At 43.5% G+C, this 20,497-nt stretch overlaps 1 protein-coding gene across 50 annotated transcripts in view; it reads left to right on the top strand.

Annotated features, from left to right (window-relative positions):
• The first annotated feature begins 1,254 nt into the window (after positions 1 to 1,254).
• The window catches only part of LOC121289984 (calcium/calmodulin-dependent protein kinase type II subunit beta), a 256,532-nt gene continuing 237,289 nt past the window's right edge, over positions 1,255 to 20,497 (top strand). For 35 of the 50 annotated variants that reach the window (XM_041210060.1, XM_041210070.1, XM_041210050.1 and 32 more), the window contains exons 1-2: positions 1,256 to 1,429; positions 1,679 to 1,773. In XM_041210060.1, the coding sequence (XP_041065994.1) occupies positions 1,365 to 1,429; positions 1,679 to 1,773 (160 nt within the window). In that variant the 5' untranslated portion in view covers positions 1,256 to 1,364. Of the gene's footprint in view, positions 1,430 to 1,678; positions 1,774 to 20,497 lie in introns of all 50 variants that reach the window. The other 15 variants (XM_041210030.1, XM_041210078.1, XM_041210026.1 and 12 more) reach the window with 2 other exon arrangements.

Here is a 20,497-nt window from a genome sequence, read left to right as displayed (position 1 = left end):
TCTCGCCCTCTCCTTCTATCAATATTGGTATTGGATGTAACAGATCTCATGGCGCTATCTCAAAAAAGAGCCTGGGGAATTTTACTTGGTTAATATTCATCCACTAAACAAAATCACTAAAACAGCTTGGTCATTTATAGCCTTGCTGTCTGTGGGATCTTGCCGTGCTCACTTTACACTTGTGGGGTTCCTCCGATCCCATGCTGGACAATGGGCATTCACTTTACAACAGAGACTTAAAATTCAAAAGTATTTTCATTAATTGTGAAGCACGAGGAGCATACATACCCAAGATGGGAATGGTGCTATGTAAATACAAGTTGTTGAAATTTGTCCAGTGAATTGTTTGTTGATGCCTCAGTCTGACAACCTTCGTTGGATTTAATGCTTTGGTCTGGATCAGCAATGTGAGCAGAGTTGCTGCAGTCTGAGTGGCATATTCAATTTACCATTGCATGGGCACTGTTCAATTAGAAAACTGAGACAATTTTTCTTTTCAAGCTTCTCGCAGTTTCAGCTCGATTGTTTTGAACAAAAGTTAGGGCAAATTTCAAAAGCGTTATTCAGGTAACGTTTGGAATCAGTGACTTCAACAAATGGCTGCGCGTGTAAATGAGATAAAAAGACGACACATACACATTGCCCCTTTTTGATAAAAGCAAAAAACTGCGGATGCTGGAAATCCAAAACAAAAAAACAGCTGGAAAAACTCTGCAGGTCTGGCAGCATCTGCTGAGAGGAACACAGTTAACGTTTCGAGTCCGGATGACTCCAACAGAACTAAGGAAAAATAGAAAGGTGAAATATAAGCTGGTCATTTTTGAGTTTGCTGAACTTAATAAAACGGAAAGCTTCTTTCCCTAAATAATTTCTCCAAGTTTGTGTTTTGAAGCAAACTGGTTTTAAATTATTGCAGCGAAGAGAAGAAAAGTCTGCTTGGATGGAGTGCGGGCAACCAGAAACACCGAGTGACCTCCTGAGTGCGTGTCTGTGTTTGTGCTTTTGCAGCCTTTCCTATTTCTTGTTACAAGGTTGAGGGATTTTCTCTAATGATCACCTATCCGATACTGCAGTCAGAAAAATACAACCAATTTCATTTACTGATAGCATTGCAAGAGAAGCGACGAAACTTCCCAAACCCGAAATTGGGGGGGGGGGTGGGGGAGACACTGAGAGCAATGCCACAATCTTCCTGTCATCTGTCGGGCTCCGGACTGTCAATCAGACGAACCCGCCCCGTTTCTCCTCCCCTCTCACTTGCCAGCTATCTCGCGAGAGGCGGCGGGCGGTGCTGTCGATAACCCGGCGCCCGGTAGCAAGCGCTGGCTCCCTCCCTTGCAATCTCCAATTGCAATTTTTCCAACATGGCCTCGACTGGAACGTGTACCCGATTCAGCGATGAATACCAGCTTTATGAGGAGCTCGGCAAGTAAGTGACACAAGCCTCCTTCCTCCCCCTGTTGCCCGCCTTCCTCTTTCTGCCTCCCCCCTCCTCTTCTACCCCAGTCCCCTCCACCTCTTTTTTTCAGCAGTCTGAGGGAAACCTCCACTAACCCCCCTCTCCCAGCAGAAGGAGGGGGAAAAAAATCGCAACATTTACGATCCTTTTAATGGGTATAAAATGAACCCTTGTTGTGCTACATTGTGTTTTTTCTCTATTCTCTCTCTCTCTGTCCAGAGGCGCTTTCTCCATCGTCCGCAGATGTGTGAAACTGTCAACAGGGCAAGAATATGCAGCGAAAATCATTAACACCAAAAAGCTTTCTGCTAGAGGTGGGTTGAATGCTTTTATTATTCCTCCCCCCCCCCCTCCCTCCTGCCTCCATACATAGTGTTTTGTGAGGGGGCTGTGGGCAGTAGTGGTGAGGAACAGCTGTCAAACCTGCATCCACCCATTTCAGCAGTTCGAAAGCAGGTGACAGCGACGCTGAAATTCAACCTTTATATTTTGAATCTGTCGGGATTTGATTTTGCTGATAAAATACTCGTCAGAAATGCTCCCCACCCCCTTTTCCCCCAGGTTTTGTTTTTCTTGCCCGTTCGCCATTCAGTCATGCCTTTTGTTTTTTTTAAATTAAAAGTGATACATTTTGGGTTCTTTATATCCTTCGTGTTTTATTCTGCAACTTGAATTTCTCGCACCGTTACCCGCACGCAGGGCGTTGGAAAAACCTTGGGGGGGGGGGGGGGGTGAAGAGAGAAAAAGACGGTGTCAATCTCTTGTGTACAACTTGTTACAGTATCAGTGGGACACACGGTGGCCTCTGGCTGGAGCTGTTTTGCTGCAGGCTGGATGCAGTATTTGCTTTTTTGCTTTTCTCCTCTGACGAATGCAATTTCAACACGGGGTATGCTTTCTATATATAAAAAACAGCCGGGTGGACCGCTTCAGCAGCAGGAAACCTTTTCCTTCCCGCACGTGAAAAACGCAGAGTGCTTTTCTCGTCGTCTTCAAAATATGTAATTGAAAGTACGTTGGTTCTTGGTGCAGGAAGAGCGGTGGTGGCGGCGGTGCTGGGAGATGAGACAGTGATCGTTAATCAACGAGCATTTAAAAAAAAACCCACTGGCTTCAAATCGCGCAAATTGTCGAGGGGTGGGAAGCGGGGATCAGTTTTGAAATAAGCTACGACCCCTGCTTATTCAGCTACTACTACCCCTTTCTCGCTGCTGGCATAGCAGATGGAATTGTGCAGTTCATTTCCATGGATCTCTTGTGTTGAGCGTGTTGAGCGTGACAGTGCAGTCTCCTGGAACCAGCCCTGGCTGAGATCCGCTTCCATATAATAAAGATGTGACTGTCGGTTTCTTGTATTCTTTGCGATGAATTTCAAGATGTCAACGTTAGCAGTGGTTTTTTTTTTTGAAGAACATTTGTCGTTGTGTAAATTGAACTTTTTTTTAAAAAAAGACCTCATTCTTGTTTGAAGCTTTACGAATGAATCCTACCCTTTTGCTCACATACCTCACTTCATGCCCTTTGCCAGTGCACTGTCCACAGCGGAAACGTGTCCTGCTATCAGGCCCCAAACTGGGTTGCTGAGATGTGGAAAAGCAGCATTTTGTTTCGAGTATCTTTTTTTTTTGCCATTTTTGTTTTTGCTGGCTACGCCAGAGATGGGGAGGGGGCACAGAGAGGGAGGGGGAAGGGTACAGACCTCCACCCTACCCCCTCATACTGCAATACTGCAATCAGCAACACAAACTCAATGCAGAATGGGACTTGCCACCTAATCAAATGAAGTACACTGAACGGTTCCATTAGATCAAACAATTTTTAAAAGAATGAAGTAGAGCTGGAATCCCACAGCTGGTCAGTCTGGATTTGCAGAGATATTACAAGATACTAAGTTTTTGGCTTGTCCCAAGACATGGATTGTTCAAAACATTGCGAGTCCCACTTTTCAGCTGCTTCATTTCTGCAAAGATGCTGACCAACCTCTGTGTTTGTCGGTTCATCTTCCTGGTGTGGGTTAAATTTATTCTGGTGTGGGAATGGTGAGGGCAGTTTCTCTGGGGAGGCGACGGGAGAACACGAGGGGTCATGGGGTGGGAGGGTTGATTGAATCAAACGTGTGGTTGAGCACTTATGCTTCAAGGAACTTTTTAAAAGGCAAACAAGGTGATTGGTCAGGAGGGTTCCAAATGTGTGGGGTGCCCATGGGTCAGGATATGAGAGGGGCAGGTCAGAAGATTCAGGTTTGCAATTGTGGCTCCAAATATCCCAAAGAGGGTATGGTTCTCTCTGTACCCATGAATAGCAGCTACTCACCACCCCCCCCCTTCCCCACACGAGTTACATACTTGTTATGGACACTGCTTCCTCACAATGTCTGCATTCTGTGCAAGTGAGATACCATTTTTGTGCAGTTTACACTTTATCTTTAAGTATGAGGGAGCGACATGTGTCCAACTTGCATATCAGACCAGTTCCAATCTCAGTAGTCGCAGGCCTTGATGCTAATGTACTTGGCCTGTTAGCAAATTTTGTCATCACTTTCTGTGGATCATTGAAGTGTAATCTAGTTGGTTACAGTTAAACTCAAACATATCCACAACTGTGCAAGGATCTGCATAAGTTCCCTTTCTTATCCAATTATCCAACACCTTAATGGAATCAAAGGCCTGGACTCTTGTCAAATTAATTGAACTCCACCAGAGTTGTAGCTCTGCAATGACTCCACTGTCCCCAAGGTAGTGAAGCTCAAAGTGATTGCTCGCGATTTGGGGTGGAGGGGAGAGACAAGGACTGGATAGGGTTCGGCCCCTCTTGTTAATAACTTGCTTGTAGTCACTGTCTGAGCTGCGCTACTTGGGTGTGGTGTTGGAGGGCAGCTGGAACCATGGGAACTCAGTGGGTGCAGATTTGGATGGGACACTGCTGAGGGACATTTCTTGCTCAACCAATTAGGGTTCAACTAGAAGATTGTGTAATTCTGGTTGCCTCACTTTATGAATGAGAAGTTTTACTAGAATGGCATATCTGAATATCCCAGATGGACCTCAGGCGCTGTGATATTAGAATATCCCAGGTAGGGGAGAAAAAGAAAGATTGTGTCAACGCTGGGCTGCTATCAACTGGTTGAGTTTGGTGACTACCCCATCAATGGGGAAAAGGCAGGACGTTGAAAAGAGGGGCCAGTGACTGAAAACACAAGTGGTTGTAGGATAGTTCTGCAGTTGTTATTTTAAGTGTAATTTTGCCTGTTGTAAAATGAGAATAATTATTCTATTAACTACACTAATGATATGAATAAATTGAAGCTTTTGTAAAGTCGTAACAAAATTACAGTAACTGTCACTGGTGTTGAAAATGGTTTTTTAAAAAACTGTTGCGTTTTCAATGCTGAGCAATGAGAACAGATGCAAAGCACAAGTTGAAATCTTTTTTTTCCTTCTGTAAAGCCTCTATTCTCCATAAAGTTTAATTTGCGTCAGAGTTGGAGTTTGCCTGTAACTCACCCCATTGGTCATTTCACTAAGCCCAAGCTTAGATAGTGTTGGCATTCCCGGACCCGGTCGTTCCTGTTTAGTGACATTCGGGAATGGATTTTCCTGCTGTGTCTGAGGCTGTTAGGTCACCTGGACACTGAAGATAGTAGACAAGCCCACACCCTTGACAGATCTGATCTGATCTGATTTAGTTTTTTTCCTCCATGCACTCATTTTAAATGGATGGGAAGATCAAGCTGGTTTCTTCATGGAAATCATTTTGTCCCATCATAATATTCCAATATTCTCCACTCGCAGAAAATGCTTTGGACCAGCAAAGTCAGCGCCTGCTCTTTGCCTCTGCAGTACAGATCATGAGATAATGGTGAAGAACAGAAACCTTACTTGTGCCCCCGCTCTCTCCAGTCCAGCTTCAGAACCCCAACGTTTGTGCTGGTGAGATCACCTAATTCAGCACAGGTCAGGGATGAAAAACCTTGAGAGCTGCCTTGTCTGTCTGCATGTGCAGTGTGCCACTTTGCTACTCAACTGCTGGTGATGTTGGGTTTGTAAAATTTATTCTAGAAAGCCAGTTGGTGAAAGAAAACGGTAATTAATCTTTAGACTTTCATGTATTTACAGAGTTGCAAATTATAAGCATACACATTCTAACTCAGCAACCACAATGTCAGTCTGTGTCTATTTATAAGGATTCACGTGAATCCCCAGTTAATACCCATCACTTGCGCACAATTAAATACTTAAGATACAATTATAGAGTCACCCTGATGCAGAAGGAAGCTATTCAGCCCATTGTGTCCATGCTGTCTGTAAAGCAATGCGATCAGTCTCAATCCCTTGCTTTATTGCTTTGGCCCTGCAAGTTTATTTCCCTCCGGTGGTCATCCAGTATCCTTTTGAAATCATTGATTGTCTCCTTTTATAGGCAACGAGTTCCAGATCATTGCTACACGCTATGAATCACATCTCCCTACATCTCTGTCTAAAACCTTAAATCTGTTTCTCCTTCTCCTGGTGCAATCAGTTAGTGGGTGCATTTGTCGCTCTTGTTGCAACCTGTCATAATTTTGTCAAAGCTCCCCTCAATTTTGTTTGCTGCTAAGGGGAACAACCTCAGCTTCTCCAAGCTAACTTTGTTGCAAAGTTCCTTCATCCCTGGACCATTCTAATTCCTTTGCACCCTATTAAGAACCCTCACATCCTTTCTAAAGCTCTGGATCATTGAAGTGCTTGGATGTAAAGCTGTACAGCAGAATCTGTTAAGAACATAACAAATAGAGCAGGAGTGGACCATTTAGCCCCTTGAGCTTGCTCTGCCATTCAATACAGTCAAGCTGACCACCTACCTCAACTCCAGTTTCCTGACTGTTCCTCATATCCCCTTGGTTCCCTGACATATCAAAAATCTGTAAATCTCAGTCTTCAATATATTCAACACTGGAACATCCAAACCCTCTGGGGCAGAGAATTACAATTATTCATGATCCTCTAATTGAAGAAATCTTTCCTTGTTTCACCTGTAAATGATCAATCCCTAATTCTGAGGCTGTTCTAAAATCACCAGCAAGGTGAAACAACCTCAATGTCTGCCCTGTCAAGCCCCTTCAGAATCTTGTATGTTTCAATGAGATCATTTTCCATTCTTCTGAACTCCAGACAGGATACACCCAATTTACTTAGTGCCTCATCGTCGGACAACCCTCATCCCAGGAACCAATGTAGCGAACCTTTGCCGTCTCCCATGGCGTATGTTCTTCCTTAGAAAATGGAGACCAAAACGGCACACAGCATTCGAGGTGTGGTCTCGCCCAAGCCCTGTACAAGTGAACAATTCTGAACCCACGAATAGTGGGAAGGTACAAACAAACTGAATATGGGTGAACAGACTCCATTTCTTAATTGATTTTGTGTTTTACAATGGACCACCTCTAAATGTCACAGCTTTAAACAGCCATCTGAGAGATGTGTTTTGGAACACGTTCCTTGCACAAAAGGTTGGCTTTTTATTGACTTTGGTTATTGCCTTCCATTCATTTCTCCTGTCATCTGACTGACTCCTTTGTTCACCTTGCACCCTCCATAAATTTCAGCTCATCTGGAACTCCGCTGCTAACTTGCACAAAGTCCCATTCACCTGTCAACCCTGTGCTTGCTGACCGAAAATTGCTTCCGGTCCACAAACATTAGCTATTTGGAATATCATGTGCAGCATAGTACTTAACTACAATTACCTCAAACATCTTATGCTGATGGTGTTTTGCTGCCAATTGTTGGATGAGTATACTCAGCTCTTAGAAAAAAACTGAACTTGGTTGCTGTGTTTGTAAACTACTGTCCTATCTCCCAATTTCCCTCACCTTTCAATCATGTTGTCTCCCAAATCCTAGCAATTTCTGTCTTCCAATGTCTTGTACACCGAGAATGCCATCAAAAAAACCCAAAATAATACACAAACTCATTATTCATTTCATTGCTGTTTTTAAAAATTATTGACAAAGTAGTCACAGCACTTGAATGAGGAGCCTTCCTTACGTGAGATGTTACGATGTGAAAAGCCATTATGTAAATGCGAGTCTCAAGTTGCCACCTGAATTTAATATATTTTCTTATAAAGAGTATTAAATTCCTCTCTACGCAGGACCAGGTTTCAGCACAGAGTTCTTGCAATTTGGGGATAATCATTTCTTTCTTTCCAGGAGAAACTTTTGAATTTTACTGATGGATGTATATTTAATAAATAGGGAGGAACATTATTATATTTATGCTTCTATAAGGCTCATTGGCCCAAGCATGTTGTTCCCGAAGACGTGTAGCAGGAACAGAAACTTTACTGAGAGTTGCCGCGGTATCCTGATAACTGTTATTTCTGATTTATTTAAATAATTTGCATTAATTTTAACCTGTAAGGAAGTAAAATGTCTCAAGGTTCTTCACAGGTGTGTTATCCAGCAAAATTAGCTAACTAATAAACAGCAGTTGAATGCTTCTCAGCAGCTTGAAAGCAGTGAACATGCCTGAATTCAGAGCATGCTGCTCAATGAAGAATCAAGGCACTTGGATCATTCAAGGAGTTTGACTACCCTTCAAATCCGTTTAATATCTTTGAGCTGAGTGCTTGTTGGGTGCTGAAGTTCCATTACTCTGTGGACACAGGCTGTTTGGCCTAAGCAATCCATGTCAGAGTTTATCTTCCACGTGACACTAGCACCCTTCTTCATAGTCAGCCGAAAATAGACCACTGTAAAACCCCTGCCACAAGTTGTTCATGTTGAAGACTAAAAAGTTAGCTTCCCCACCCTTGAAGAGCCTTCTGAAGGCAAGCATGCTCCAAAACACAGCTGCACAGTGAGCTGCAAATCTTTAGAAACTGGGAGCCCAAATACTATAAATAGAATGTGGACCAAAGCAGCTGCTTGAATAATAATTCAATCTGAAGCAGGGAAATCATTAACTTTGTGAAGATCCTCTGGAGGCTGTGAGTTTTAAGGTTGATTGAAAGGCTTCAGTTAGAAAAACTCCTCGTGTGAAATAAACCCTTGTACTAAATTTAAAAAAAAAGGGGGAAAACAAGCTAACTGCTTTCCATACACATCCTCTGTCGGAGACAAGGGTGGTGATGTGTAGTGCACTGTGAAGTAGGACTTGGAGTATAAAGTTCAATGGTTAGCCTGCTGTCAGGGTTCCACCACTCTCCAAACATTTGAAGCTCATAAAACCTCCAAAGGTTTTCAGCACATGCAACACACAGTGAAGAAAGACAGACTTGCATGTCTAAAGCATCTTTCTTAGCTTTAGGACACCCCAAAGTGGTTTACGGTCCCAAGTAGGTCCTTTAGGAAGCATGGTCACTATTGTAATGCAGGAAAAGCAGCCACTTTGTGCACAGCAAGCCCCCATAAACAGCAATGTAGGAATACACAGTCTGTTTTCAGGCGTTGACTGATGGAATAAATGTTGGTCGGGAGTAAACTCCCCTGCTGTTCCATGAATTAGTGTCATGATGTCTTGGCCTGTTCCGAGAGGATGGACGGAGGGTTTAGTTTCATGTCGCATTCAAAACTGAATGCGCCCAGCAGTTCAGTACTCCCTCAATACTGCAATGAAGTGTTAGCCTAGATTGAGTGCTCAAGCTTGTGTTGTGTGACTTGAACCTACAACCTTCTGGTTCAGAGGCGTGAACGTGATACTGAGTCACGGCTTGCAGTGTGGGGAGGGAGGGTTACAATTGCCAGTGAGGCTCTTCTTTGGGCGGGATTATTCAATTTAGCTTCTGCCTGTCTGTCCTTGTACTTTATTCGGTGTTAATTCTCCTGTGGCACCATTCGAGGAAGAGCAGGCAGTTTTCGCGGCAGTTTGGCCAATATTCCGTCTGGCTGATAGTATCTTTATTTAAAAAAAATAATTCACTGCCTATGATCTCATTGTTACTTGGGTGGATGTGCGTGCATACCCTGTGCTTGCTTAACAGTCTCTGCTCTGCATGGGAAATACTTTAACACATAACTCTGGAAGATGTGTTAAGCTCTAGGTAAATGTGAGTCTCTTTTGCTAAGTATGCAGAATGTCTATAAGGTGGTGCTTAAGTTTTTTTTTTAATTCATTCATGGGATGCGGGTGTCACTGGCTAAACCGGCATTTATTGCCTATCCCTAATGGTCCTTGAGAAGTTGGTGGTGAACTGCCTTCTTAAACTGCTACAGTCCAAGTGGTGTAGGTACATCCACAGTGCTGTTAGAGAGGGAATTCCAGGATTTTGACCCAGTGACAGTGAAGGAACGGTGAAATATTTCCAAGTCAGGATGGTGAGTGGCTTGGAGGGCAACTTGCAGGTGGTTCTGCTGCCCTTGTCCTTTGTCTCAGTGATCTCTCACTTTGACCCAGCTTTTGTAATCTCTCCCGATATCTCTGTTGCTTGGTGCCTAATTTTATTTAATAACGCTCTTGTGAAGCACCATTGCATGTTTTACCTTAAAAGGCACAAAATAAATGAGAGTTATTTCAGAGGAGCATGTTAGTACTGAGGAATGTGATATTAACCTTTTATGTCATAACTTTTTCAAGTAATTGCTTCATTCTGCATATCTTCGGATTAAAAATAATTTTCAGCATACACAAAAATCCTATTCATATTACCCTCAATTTCCAATTTGAAAGTGAGAAAAGATCACAAATATTTCGAGCCCTAGAATATGGCACACTGTAGTTTTGGTTCTGCTGAAAACTCTCCTGTTCAATTTTGTTTTTTATATTAGTTATGGATAGCTTAATTCATGCCTGCATTTATTTTGCCACAAACCCTCACCGCCCCACCTTGCCATCCCCCCCAACATCTCGGTTCCCACCACCGCCACTATGTACTTGCTAACCAGGGCTCCAAGGGTTAGATTGTGAGAAGAGATCTCACATACCAGGTTCGCTGGCATGAAGAAGGTTAAGGGATTTTTGGTTGAGGTCTTTTGTACTTTGTAAGGAATTGAAAGGGAAGATAGAAACTTTTTCCATAGATTGACCAGCCTAGGGCAAGGTGACCTAAACTTAAAATCAGAGCCAGACCATTCAGAAGAGAAGTTAAAAACATCTCATGCAAAGGGCAGCGCAGTGGAATTGTGTCCCACAAATAGCAGTAAATGCCAATTCAAGTAATAATTTTAAATCTGCCTTTGACAGTTTTGTCCAAACCAAAGCTATTAAGTAATGTGAAGTCAAGACAGGTAGATGGAGTGGAGTTGGGGTGCAGATCAGCTGTGATCTCATTGAATATTGCAACAGGCTTACAAGAATAAATTGCCCAATCCTGTTCCTATGTACAAGGCAATTTTTTTCTATAATTAGTGATTGTGTTAAATAATTGGTGATTGAAAAAATGGACTGTGATTTAGATTTGAGAAGGAAACTATTCATGCGTGAGTGGGCTAGCAAGGTTAGAATATTTATTGTATTCAGAAAATAATTCGCTAGTCTTAATGGGACTCAAAACAAATAATGAGTTGCCCTAGGCTGTGGCTGCAGTATCTCCTAATGAATGGATATGAAGGAGGACAGGGATTGGTTTCCTTGCTGAGGCACTGCCTTGGGAATGGAGTGGAAAGTAAGCCTTGGGATTAGACAAAGGAAACATCTTCAGAAAAAAAGTTAAGACATGTTCAGTTTAAACTGTAATGCAATAAACAGTGGTCCTGAAATGGTTAACATGGTTAGCGGTTTTCAGATAATTGAATTATATAGTACAGAAGGAGAAGATTCGACCCTTCATGCCTGCGCTGCCTCTTGGAAAGTTCTATCCAGTTAGTGCCACTCTTGCCCTAATCTTTCCTCATTAAATCATCCTGTGTTAGGCCGTGATTCTGCGCCTTTTACAACTACCTTTTTATGGCTCTTTATCTTTCTGTGACCTACATTATCTGATTCTGTTAAGTAAGTGTTGTTTTAGAAATTTGAAGTGCATCCAAAAATGATTTAAAGCACCATAATGCTTACAATTTGAGTGAATTTTTACTGTCATTCCACATCTGATCAGCTGTGCTGCATTGTTGAATATTGCAGAGTGTAAAGTAAAATACGTTGTCGCAGACAAATGTAAATTCCAACACCTTGCATTTATTTGGTGTTTTTAGCTTAGCAAAACGTCCCACGGTGATTCACAGTGGCCTGACTTAAATAGCTCCCCTCTCCCAAAACTGTGATTGAGTGAATCGACAGGACTGGACAAACGTCATAGTCGTTACAGCACAAAAGAAGACCATTTGGCGCATCAAGTCTATGCCAACTCTCTTCAGAGCAATCCAATTCACCCTATTCCCCTGCTCTATCCCTGAAGCCCTACAAATTTATGTCCTTGAAGTGTCCATCCAATTTCCTTCTGAAATGATTTCTGGTTCCACCACCTCATGGGCAGCGAGTTCCATCTCATTGCCAATCGCTGAGTCAAGGAGTTCTCCTTCACACCCCTTCCTGCATTTTTTACCAAAAACCTTAAATCTGTGTTCCTTTCTCCTTGTACCATTAGCTAATGTGAACAGCTTTTCCTGGTCTACCTTATCTAAACCTGTCAATCTTGTGTACCTCTGTCAAATCTCCCCTCAACTCTCTTTGCTCCAAGGAGAACAGCCCCAGCTTCTCTAACTTCCAATTTTACCTTGATATGAGGGAGTTCCAGAGCTGGAAAGAGGAATCTGTGACACCCTTGTTCAAGAAAGGATATATGAATATTGCTAATAACTACAGGCCAATCAGTTTAATGCCAGCGATGGGCAAAGTTTCAGATACACCAAAGAAAAAAATTAATGTGCACTTGGAGAGGTTTGAGTTCAGGAGAGCAAGCGCAGATTTATACAAGGCAGACCATGTGTAACTAATCTAACTTAATTTTTTGATTAAGAAGAGTTTGCGGATATTGGCTATGGATTTTTACAAAGCCTTTGACAAAGAACTACATAAAAGGCTGGTTAACGATACTGAGGCTTATGCAATAGGAGGGTTCATGTCAGCTTGGATAAAAAATTGATTTTGGGACAGAAAACAGGGAGACATGATAAATGGTTGTCTTTTTAGACTGGAGGATGGTAGGTGGCAGTATTCCCCAAGGGTCAGTGCCACATTTTTTTGGTATTGGAATACCAAGTAAAATTTACCAATGATACCTAACTTGGAGGTGTGTTAAGTGCCAAGTGAGGATGATACAAATTGACTGTAACCAATGGTTAGGCTAGATAGGTTAGCAGAATGGGTAGAGTTAATTTAACACAGACAAGTGTGAGGTGATGCATTTTGGCAAAAGGGATCAGAGGAGACTAAGTGGCACATTTCTACAGAGTATGCAGGGACCTGGGGATACACGTGCATCGATCTTGGACGGTGGCAGGACATATTGAGAGAATAGTTGACAAAACATAACGGGTTCTTGGGCACATGAAAAGGAGGTATTGAGTGCAAAAGCAGCTAAGTTAACATGAACCTTTATAGATCGCTGGTTCAGCCAAAACAAGAGTATTGCGTCCAGTTCTGGTCACCACACTTTTGGAAAGATGTGAAAGTCTTTGAGAGAATGCAGAAGAGATTTACCGCAATGTTCCAGGGATGAGGGAATTTAGCTACAAAATTGGAAGATTTTGGCAAGCCCTTTTGCTATCTCCACTTTGTTGAGCAACTGGGATGGAGGCAGTCTGGGCCAGATGACCTCTCCACTCTAAGCATAGGCAACCTTTCCAGCATGTCCTTCCTATCAATTTTCACTCATTACATGGTTATATGTAACTGATATTTTGTTCCACAATATTTTGTGAGCATCCTCTAAACAAGGTACGAAGTACTCATTTGGTGTTCTGGACTTGCCTTGTGCCAATAGAGTGGTACAGCATAGACAGTGAAATCTCAATGAGTCAAACTCAGATGACATGAAATTCCGCTTGTGTCAAAGCTATCGACTCTTCCTGTCAGCAGAATAGCGAAAGCCGTAGAACAATGCCAGTGGTAAGCTGAAATTGCCCAGCGGTTGATCTGGTTTAGCTGAACTTCCGTTGGGCAAGAAGAATAACGCTGAAATCTTTTGCAAAAGAGATTCTTCCACAACATAGCACTTCCGCCAGGAATCCTGTGACTGCGCCGACCAATTGGAGCAGAGTGGTTAGATCTAAGCGTGCTCAAATGTGCAACGTTGGTCAAGCCATCATTTCACATCAGGATTTCTCCGTGAAGCGATGTGCAAAGTACACAGTACAACACAACCTGGGAGAAAGTTAAATACCGCCCCGCTCGCTCGCTTGTTTGCTAAGCAAAGGCTGTGTTAGCCTTAGAGGTGCTCTGGGACTTTGCACTGCAGCACAATAACACTGAAAGTATGTTGGACTGCATTGGGACATGTATTATATTGCATATGTCCAAAAATGCACTAGGCAGAATTTTTTTTTCATTCACAGGATATAGGCTTTGCTGGCTGGGCCAACATTTATTGCCCATCCCTAACTGCCCTTGAGAAAGTGGTTATGAACTGCCTTCTTGAACTGCTGCAGTCCATTTGGTGTAGGTACACCCACAGTGCTGTTAGGAAGGGAGCTCCAGGATTTTGACCCAGCAATGGTGAAGGAATGGCGATATATTTCCATGTCAGGATGATGAGTGACTTGAAGGGGAACTTCCAGGAGGTGGTGTTCCCATCTGTCTGCTGCCCTTGTCACAGGATTCCTAGCCTCTGACCTACTCTTGTAGCTACAGTATTTATATGGCCAGTCCAGTTTAATTTCTGGTCAATGGTAACTCCTAGGATGTTGATAGTGGGGGATTCAGTGATGGTAATACAATTGAACATCAAGGGGCGATGGTTGGATTCTCTCTTGTTCGAGATGGTCATTGCCTGGCACTTGTGTGGCACGAATGTTACTTGCCACTTGTCAGCCCAAGCCTGGATATTGCCCAGGTCTTGCTGCATTTGGTCATGGACTGCTTCAGTATCTGAGGAGTTGCAAATAGTGCTGAACATTGTGCAATCATCAACGAACATCCCACTTCTGACCTTATGATGGAAGGAAGGTCATTGATGAAGCAGCTGAAGATGGTTAGGCCGAGGACACTACCCTGAGGAACTCCTGCAGTGATGTCCTGGAGCTGAGCTGACTGACCTCCAACAACCACAACCATCTTCCTTTGTGCTAGGTATGACTCTAACCAGTGGAGAGTTTTCCCCTGATTCCCATTGACGCCAGCTTTATTAGGGCTCCTTGATGCCACACTTGGTCAAATATGGCCTTGGTGTCAAGGACAGTCCCCCTCACCTCACCTCTGGAGTTCAGCTCTTTTATCCATTTTTAAACCAAGGCTGTAAAAAGGTCAGGAGCTGAGTGGCCCTGACAGAACCTAAACTTGTTATTGCTAAGCAAGTGCCGCTTGATAGCACTGTTGATGACCCCTTTCATTGATTTACTAATGATTGCGAGTAGACTGATGGGGCAGTAATTGACCAGGTTGGATTTGTCCTGCTTTTTTGTGTACAAGACATACCTGGGAAATATTCCGTGTAGCTGGGTAGATGCCAGTGTTGTAGCTGTACTGGAACAGCTTGGCTAGGGGCCTGGCAAGTTCTGGAGCACAAGTCTTCAGTACTATGGCTGGAATGTTGTCAGGGCCCATAGCCTTTGCAGTATCCAATGCCTTCAGCTGTTTCTTGATATCACATAGAATTAATTGAATTGGGTGAAGACTGGCATCTGTGATGCTGGGGACCTCTGGAGGAGGCCGAGATGGATCATCCACTCAGCACTTCTAGCTGAAGATTGTAGCAAATGCTTCAGCTTTATCTTTTGCACTGATGTGCTGGGTTCCCCCATCATTCACTGCGGGGATATTTGTGGAGCCTCCTCCTCCAGTGAGTTGTTTAATTGTCCACCACCATTCCCAACTGGATGCGGCAGGACTGCAGAGCTTAGATCTGATCCATTGGTTGTGGGATCACTTAGCTCTGTCTATCACTTGCTTATGCTGTTTGGCATGCAAGTAGTCCTGCATTACAGCTTCACCAGATTGACACCTCATTTTTAGGTATGCCCGGTGCTGCTCCTGGCATGCCCTCCTGCACTCTTCATTGAACCAGGGTTGATCCTGGTTCCATGGCTGGGCCATGAGGTTACAGGTTATGTTCGAGTACATTCTGCTGTTGCTGATGGCCCACATTGCCTCGTGGTTGCCCAGTTTTGCGTAGCTAGATCAATTCAAAATCCCATTTAGCACAGTGATATTGCCACACAACACGATGGAGGGTATCCTCAGTATGAAGTTGGGTCTTCGTCTCCAAAATGACTGTGTGGTGGCCACTCCTAGCGATACTGTGATGGACAGATACATCTGCGGTAGCTAGTTTGGTAAGGATGAGGTCAAGAATGTGTTTCCCTCTTGTTGCTTCCCTCACCATCTGCCGCAGACCCAGCCTAGCAGGTATGTCCTTTAGGACTGTGCCAATTCGGTCAGTAGTGGTGCTCCCGAGCCACTCTTGGTGATGGGCATTGAAGTTCCCCACCCTCCGTGCTTCCTCCAAGTGCTGTTCAACATGGAGGAGCACTGATTCATCATCCAAGGGATGGCTTTACATGGTAGTCAGCAGGAGGCTTCCTTGCCCATGTTGATGCCATGAGACTTTGTGGGGTCCAGAGTTGACATTGAGGACTCCCAAGACGACTGCCTCCCAACTGTATACCACTGTGCTGCCACCTCTGGTGGGCCTGTCCTGCTGGTGGGACAGGACATACACCAGGGATGGTGATAGTGGTCTGGGACATAATCTGTAAGGTACGATTCTATGAGGATGACTGTGTTAGGCTGTTGCTTGACTAGACTGTGAGACAGCTCTCCCAATTTTGACACAAGCCCCCAAATGTTAGTCAGAAGAGCTCTGAAGGTTGACAGGGCTGAGTTTGCTGCTGTCGTTTCCGGTGCCTAGGTCGATGCGGGTCTGGTTTCATTCCTTTGAGACTTTGTAGCTATTTGATACAACTGAGAGTTTGTTTTGAGTCTCGAGTCACATGTAGGCCAGACCAGTTAAGGACGGCAGATTTCCTTCCTTTAGTGAGCCAGATGGATTTTTACAACAATCCAAGCTATGGTTTCATGGTCATCATTATATTTCTAATTCCAGATTTTTATGGAATTCAAATTCCACCATCTGCTGTGGTGGGATTCAAACCTGGGTCCTCAGAGCATTTACCTGGTCTCTGGAATATTAATCCAGTGACAATAACACTACACCATCGCCTCCCCCTAATTGATTAAATTGATTATGGACTTCTTCTGGTATTAAATCCTGGCCTTTTTCAAGGCCAACACCTGGTAACATGTGAGATACGCAGTTATTACGAAGCTCTGCCTAATCTGAATTTCGAGTTGATTTCTGTGGGATTTGACTCATTGACGGTTTACTACATCACCCTCTTTGTTCATAATAGGCCACAACCTGCCTCTTATTACCTTCCAGGAGAAGATTTTTGGGTTTATTTTTGTTGACTGCCACTCTATTCTCATATTCTCTTTGCCAGCAGTATTTTGACCTGGTTCTCATTTGAAGAATTCCCCTAAACACACCATAAAACTTATTGTTTCATCGTATTCTCCATCCCCCTCATAATCCAAGAAGCCCTGCCTTTGGTTTCCCTTTCTTTTACTCTTTTTGGAATGTAACTAGCCTTATCTGAAACATCTTTTCCTTAAAGATTACTCGTTGCTTTGTCACTGTTTTTCCTGTCAACTTTGGTTCCATTTTACCCTGACTGGATCCTGTTTTTATCGCACTTTTCCAGTTTTCCCTGTTCCAATTTAGAAATTCAGTTTTAGATTGTCCATTGCTCATCTCCATTAATCATCTAAAGCTTATGAAAAGATCGTCACTGCTCTCAAGAAGAATTTAACGTTGAAATGGAAGAGACACAACAGATTGGCATCGCATACCTCACACGCACGTCAAAGCACTGATAATGGGAGGACTTAATTCAAAATGACTGTTGTCATATATGGGTGGAGACACCAAAAGCAGTGAGATCACTCACTGCTTGTATGGCAGGTCTTGTGGGTGTAGAGGCATGTCAGAAGGCGGTGGTGCAGAAACTGCCTGTGGGATTGTTTTAATCCTTTTTAATTTATTTCACCATCTTTATATGAAACACTTAGAGTGTCAGCTTCACTCTTTACAATCTCCGACATGTTTAAGTTTGAGTTCTATCAGACCTCCAGGAAAAATTCGGTATCTCCTCATATTGTGAAGTGGATGATGATGGTGGAAGAGAATGAGAAGTACGTGTATTTTTAAAAAAAAATAAACAAATTTGCAGAATAAAATAATTGGATACTGCTGCTGGCACATAAGGGGGACATGGGGAGGGGGGAGTCCTACCTTTGACCTCTGTCCTATGCGGGTTTAAGAAACCTGAGAAGGATAATGGTGGAAAGCCATAATTCAAGTTAATTTCCTTTGATCAAGGAATGTAGGAGGAGGGGGGAGAAGAGAAATAAGTCAAGATTGCAGCCCCCAAGCCCGCTCCACTACGTAATGCTTGACTATCAGAGCTCAGGCGCTGGAAAAGGCAGCTTGCTTTATGTCTGCCTGTGAAACTGAACTAACCCAAGCTGGGGGAAAAGCAAAACACTGCGGATGCTGGAAATCTGAAACAAAAACAGAAAATGCTGGAAAGGCTCAGCAGGTCCGACAGCATTTGTGGAGAGAGAAACAGAGTTGACGTTTCGGGTTCGTATGACCCGACTTCTCTCTGGAGGTAATGGTGTTCTCATGTACCTGTTAACCTTATCGTTCTAGGTTGTGGAGTTTATCTATTTGGAGATGCGGTTGGAGTATTCTTGATGCATTACAGTCGTGCACCTTGTAGATGGTGCGCACTGCCGCAGTGTATTTGTGGAGGAGACAGGTCTGAAATATCGTCACCCATTTGGAAAATGACTACTATATCAACTTGTAAGCAGTCCCTCACTATTCCCTTAGAATGACGTGGAGAACAGGAATTCTTTCATGTGAAAAATTGGGATTGTGTTAAATTTTCTACAAGCCACCTTCGTTTTCTATCTGCTTAATCCAAATCTTCGGGGTTGTTTGCAGGCTTGTGCTTCAAGTTACTTCATCAGGGCCACTTGATCTGTTGGACTAGTTTTGATTGAGAAAGGTAGAGGAATTTCCCAATTTTCACCCCCTATTTGTCATGGGTTTTTAATCTATCTGTTCATTTCTCCCAGGCAGCTTTTGAGCGGGATCAGGGGTGTGTATGTTGTGTGGGACAGGCTGTATGGGTACAATTGTGTTTGAATGTCACAATTCCGGACTGGATGATAAGGAAGGGGAGCTGGGAAGAACTTCTGCACCAATTGGAGTCAGTTGGTCTAACGGAATGCCTGAAAATGCACAGTGTACGTGAGTTCATGAAAAAATTGACAGTGTTTCTGGGAAGAGAAGGATTGGTCCAGGAAATGCAACACAAAAGCAAAATACTGCGGATGCTGGAAATCTGAAATAAAAACAGAAAATGCTGGAGAAACTCAGAGAGAAACAGTTAAAGTTTTGAGTCCGTATGACTTTGAATTGAGACATTCAAACTGGAAATGCAGCATGCTTGTTGGGCAGAATCACCTTCTCCTGATATTGAAATTCGCTCTCCATCAAGGAATTCTGCAGGTTGTTGAGCGGAGGTCCTCTTAACTGTTCTTGGGTTGGAAAAGGTTCAGCATGTGTAGGAGATGATCTGGGAAGTTTGCACCTATTCGGTGTAGCCTGCAAGATTAACAGATGAGCTCCACGATGGGCCTGTAGTTTCCCTCCTTGCTTTGTTTTAATTTCTCCCTGCCTGTTCTGTGTCCAGGCGAACCAGACTCTAAAAGAACAAATCTGTCCTCCTGCATCTCAAGCAATCATCACCTATCTTGTTACTTTTAGTAAGGGCTGACAGTTGGCAGAGAGTTGACGGCAGGAACTGTATCTCCCGAGGGTAGGGGGAGGCATGAGGAGTGGAGCGGGAGGAGTTGTGCCAAAGTGTAGGTGAATTATCCTGAGTTTTCCTTTCGTGGCATACGATGTCACCTTCCTGATTTGACGAATTGCTGCCTTGTAGCTTTGGGTTCCTACTCTGGCAGCAAGGGTTGGCTTCTGTTACTCATCTGAATTCCAGGGCAGTGTGCAAAGGCTGCTTTAGATTTGTTTACTCTCGCAACTGCTGCAGTGTAAAAATACCCACCTCATGTTGCCCTTGCTGCTTCTAGGTCGACTGTCAATCGAAGAGACTTGGCTTGGGTTTGTGTCAGTAGATAGATAAGGATTCCTTCTGGCTTTTTCTACTGCCTTTCCACCTCCACCCTCCCTCAAGCACATGCTGTAGCCTGTACAGTTCAATACTTGTACCCTTTGGGAATTGTGGAAATGCTGAGAGACTTCTGGTCCACTTCTGAAGAATAGATCCCTGCCCCAAGCCTTTTTTCTTGCTCTTTGAAGGCATTGCAATTTCCTCTTTAGTCTCAGTGGGTTGTGAGTTGAATACAGTAATACCAGGCTGGTACCAGAACCAGGGGACACAATTTTTAAAAATTCTCTTGTGGGACAAGGCCATTATTTGTTGTCCATCCCTAATTGCCCTTAAACTGAGTGGCTTGCTGGGACATTTCAGAGGGCATTTAAGAGTCAGCCACATTTTGTTGGGCCTGGAGTCACATGTCAGCCAGACCAGGTAAGGACAGCAGATTTCCCTCCCTAAAGGACATAAGGAATCCAGATGGGTTTTTACAACAATAATGATAGTTTCATGGTCACCATCACTGAAACGAGTTTTCAATCTAGGCTTATTAATTGAATTTAAATTCCACCAGCTGCCGTGGTGGGATTTGAACTTGTGCCCCCAGAGCATTATTTTGGGCCTCTGGATCACTTGTCCTCTGACATTATCACTGTGCTATCGTCTTCCTCTTTGAAGATGGTGATGAGGAGAAATTTTTTTCTGTGTGGGGCATGAGTCTGGGGTACCGTCTTCCCCAGAGAGTGGCAAAGTCAGGATCATTGAATATTTCTGAGGCAGAG

This window comes from Carcharodon carcharias, chromosome 17, assembly GCF_017639515.1.
Source record: "Carcharodon carcharias isolate sCarCar2 chromosome 17, sCarCar2.pri, whole genome shotgun sequence".
Lineage (NCBI taxonomy): Eukaryota > Metazoa > Chordata > Chondrichthyes > Lamniformes > Lamnidae > Carcharodon > Carcharodon carcharias.
Note: the sequence above shows the minus strand (reverse complement) of the source record. Positions and strands in the feature narration are given on the sequence as shown.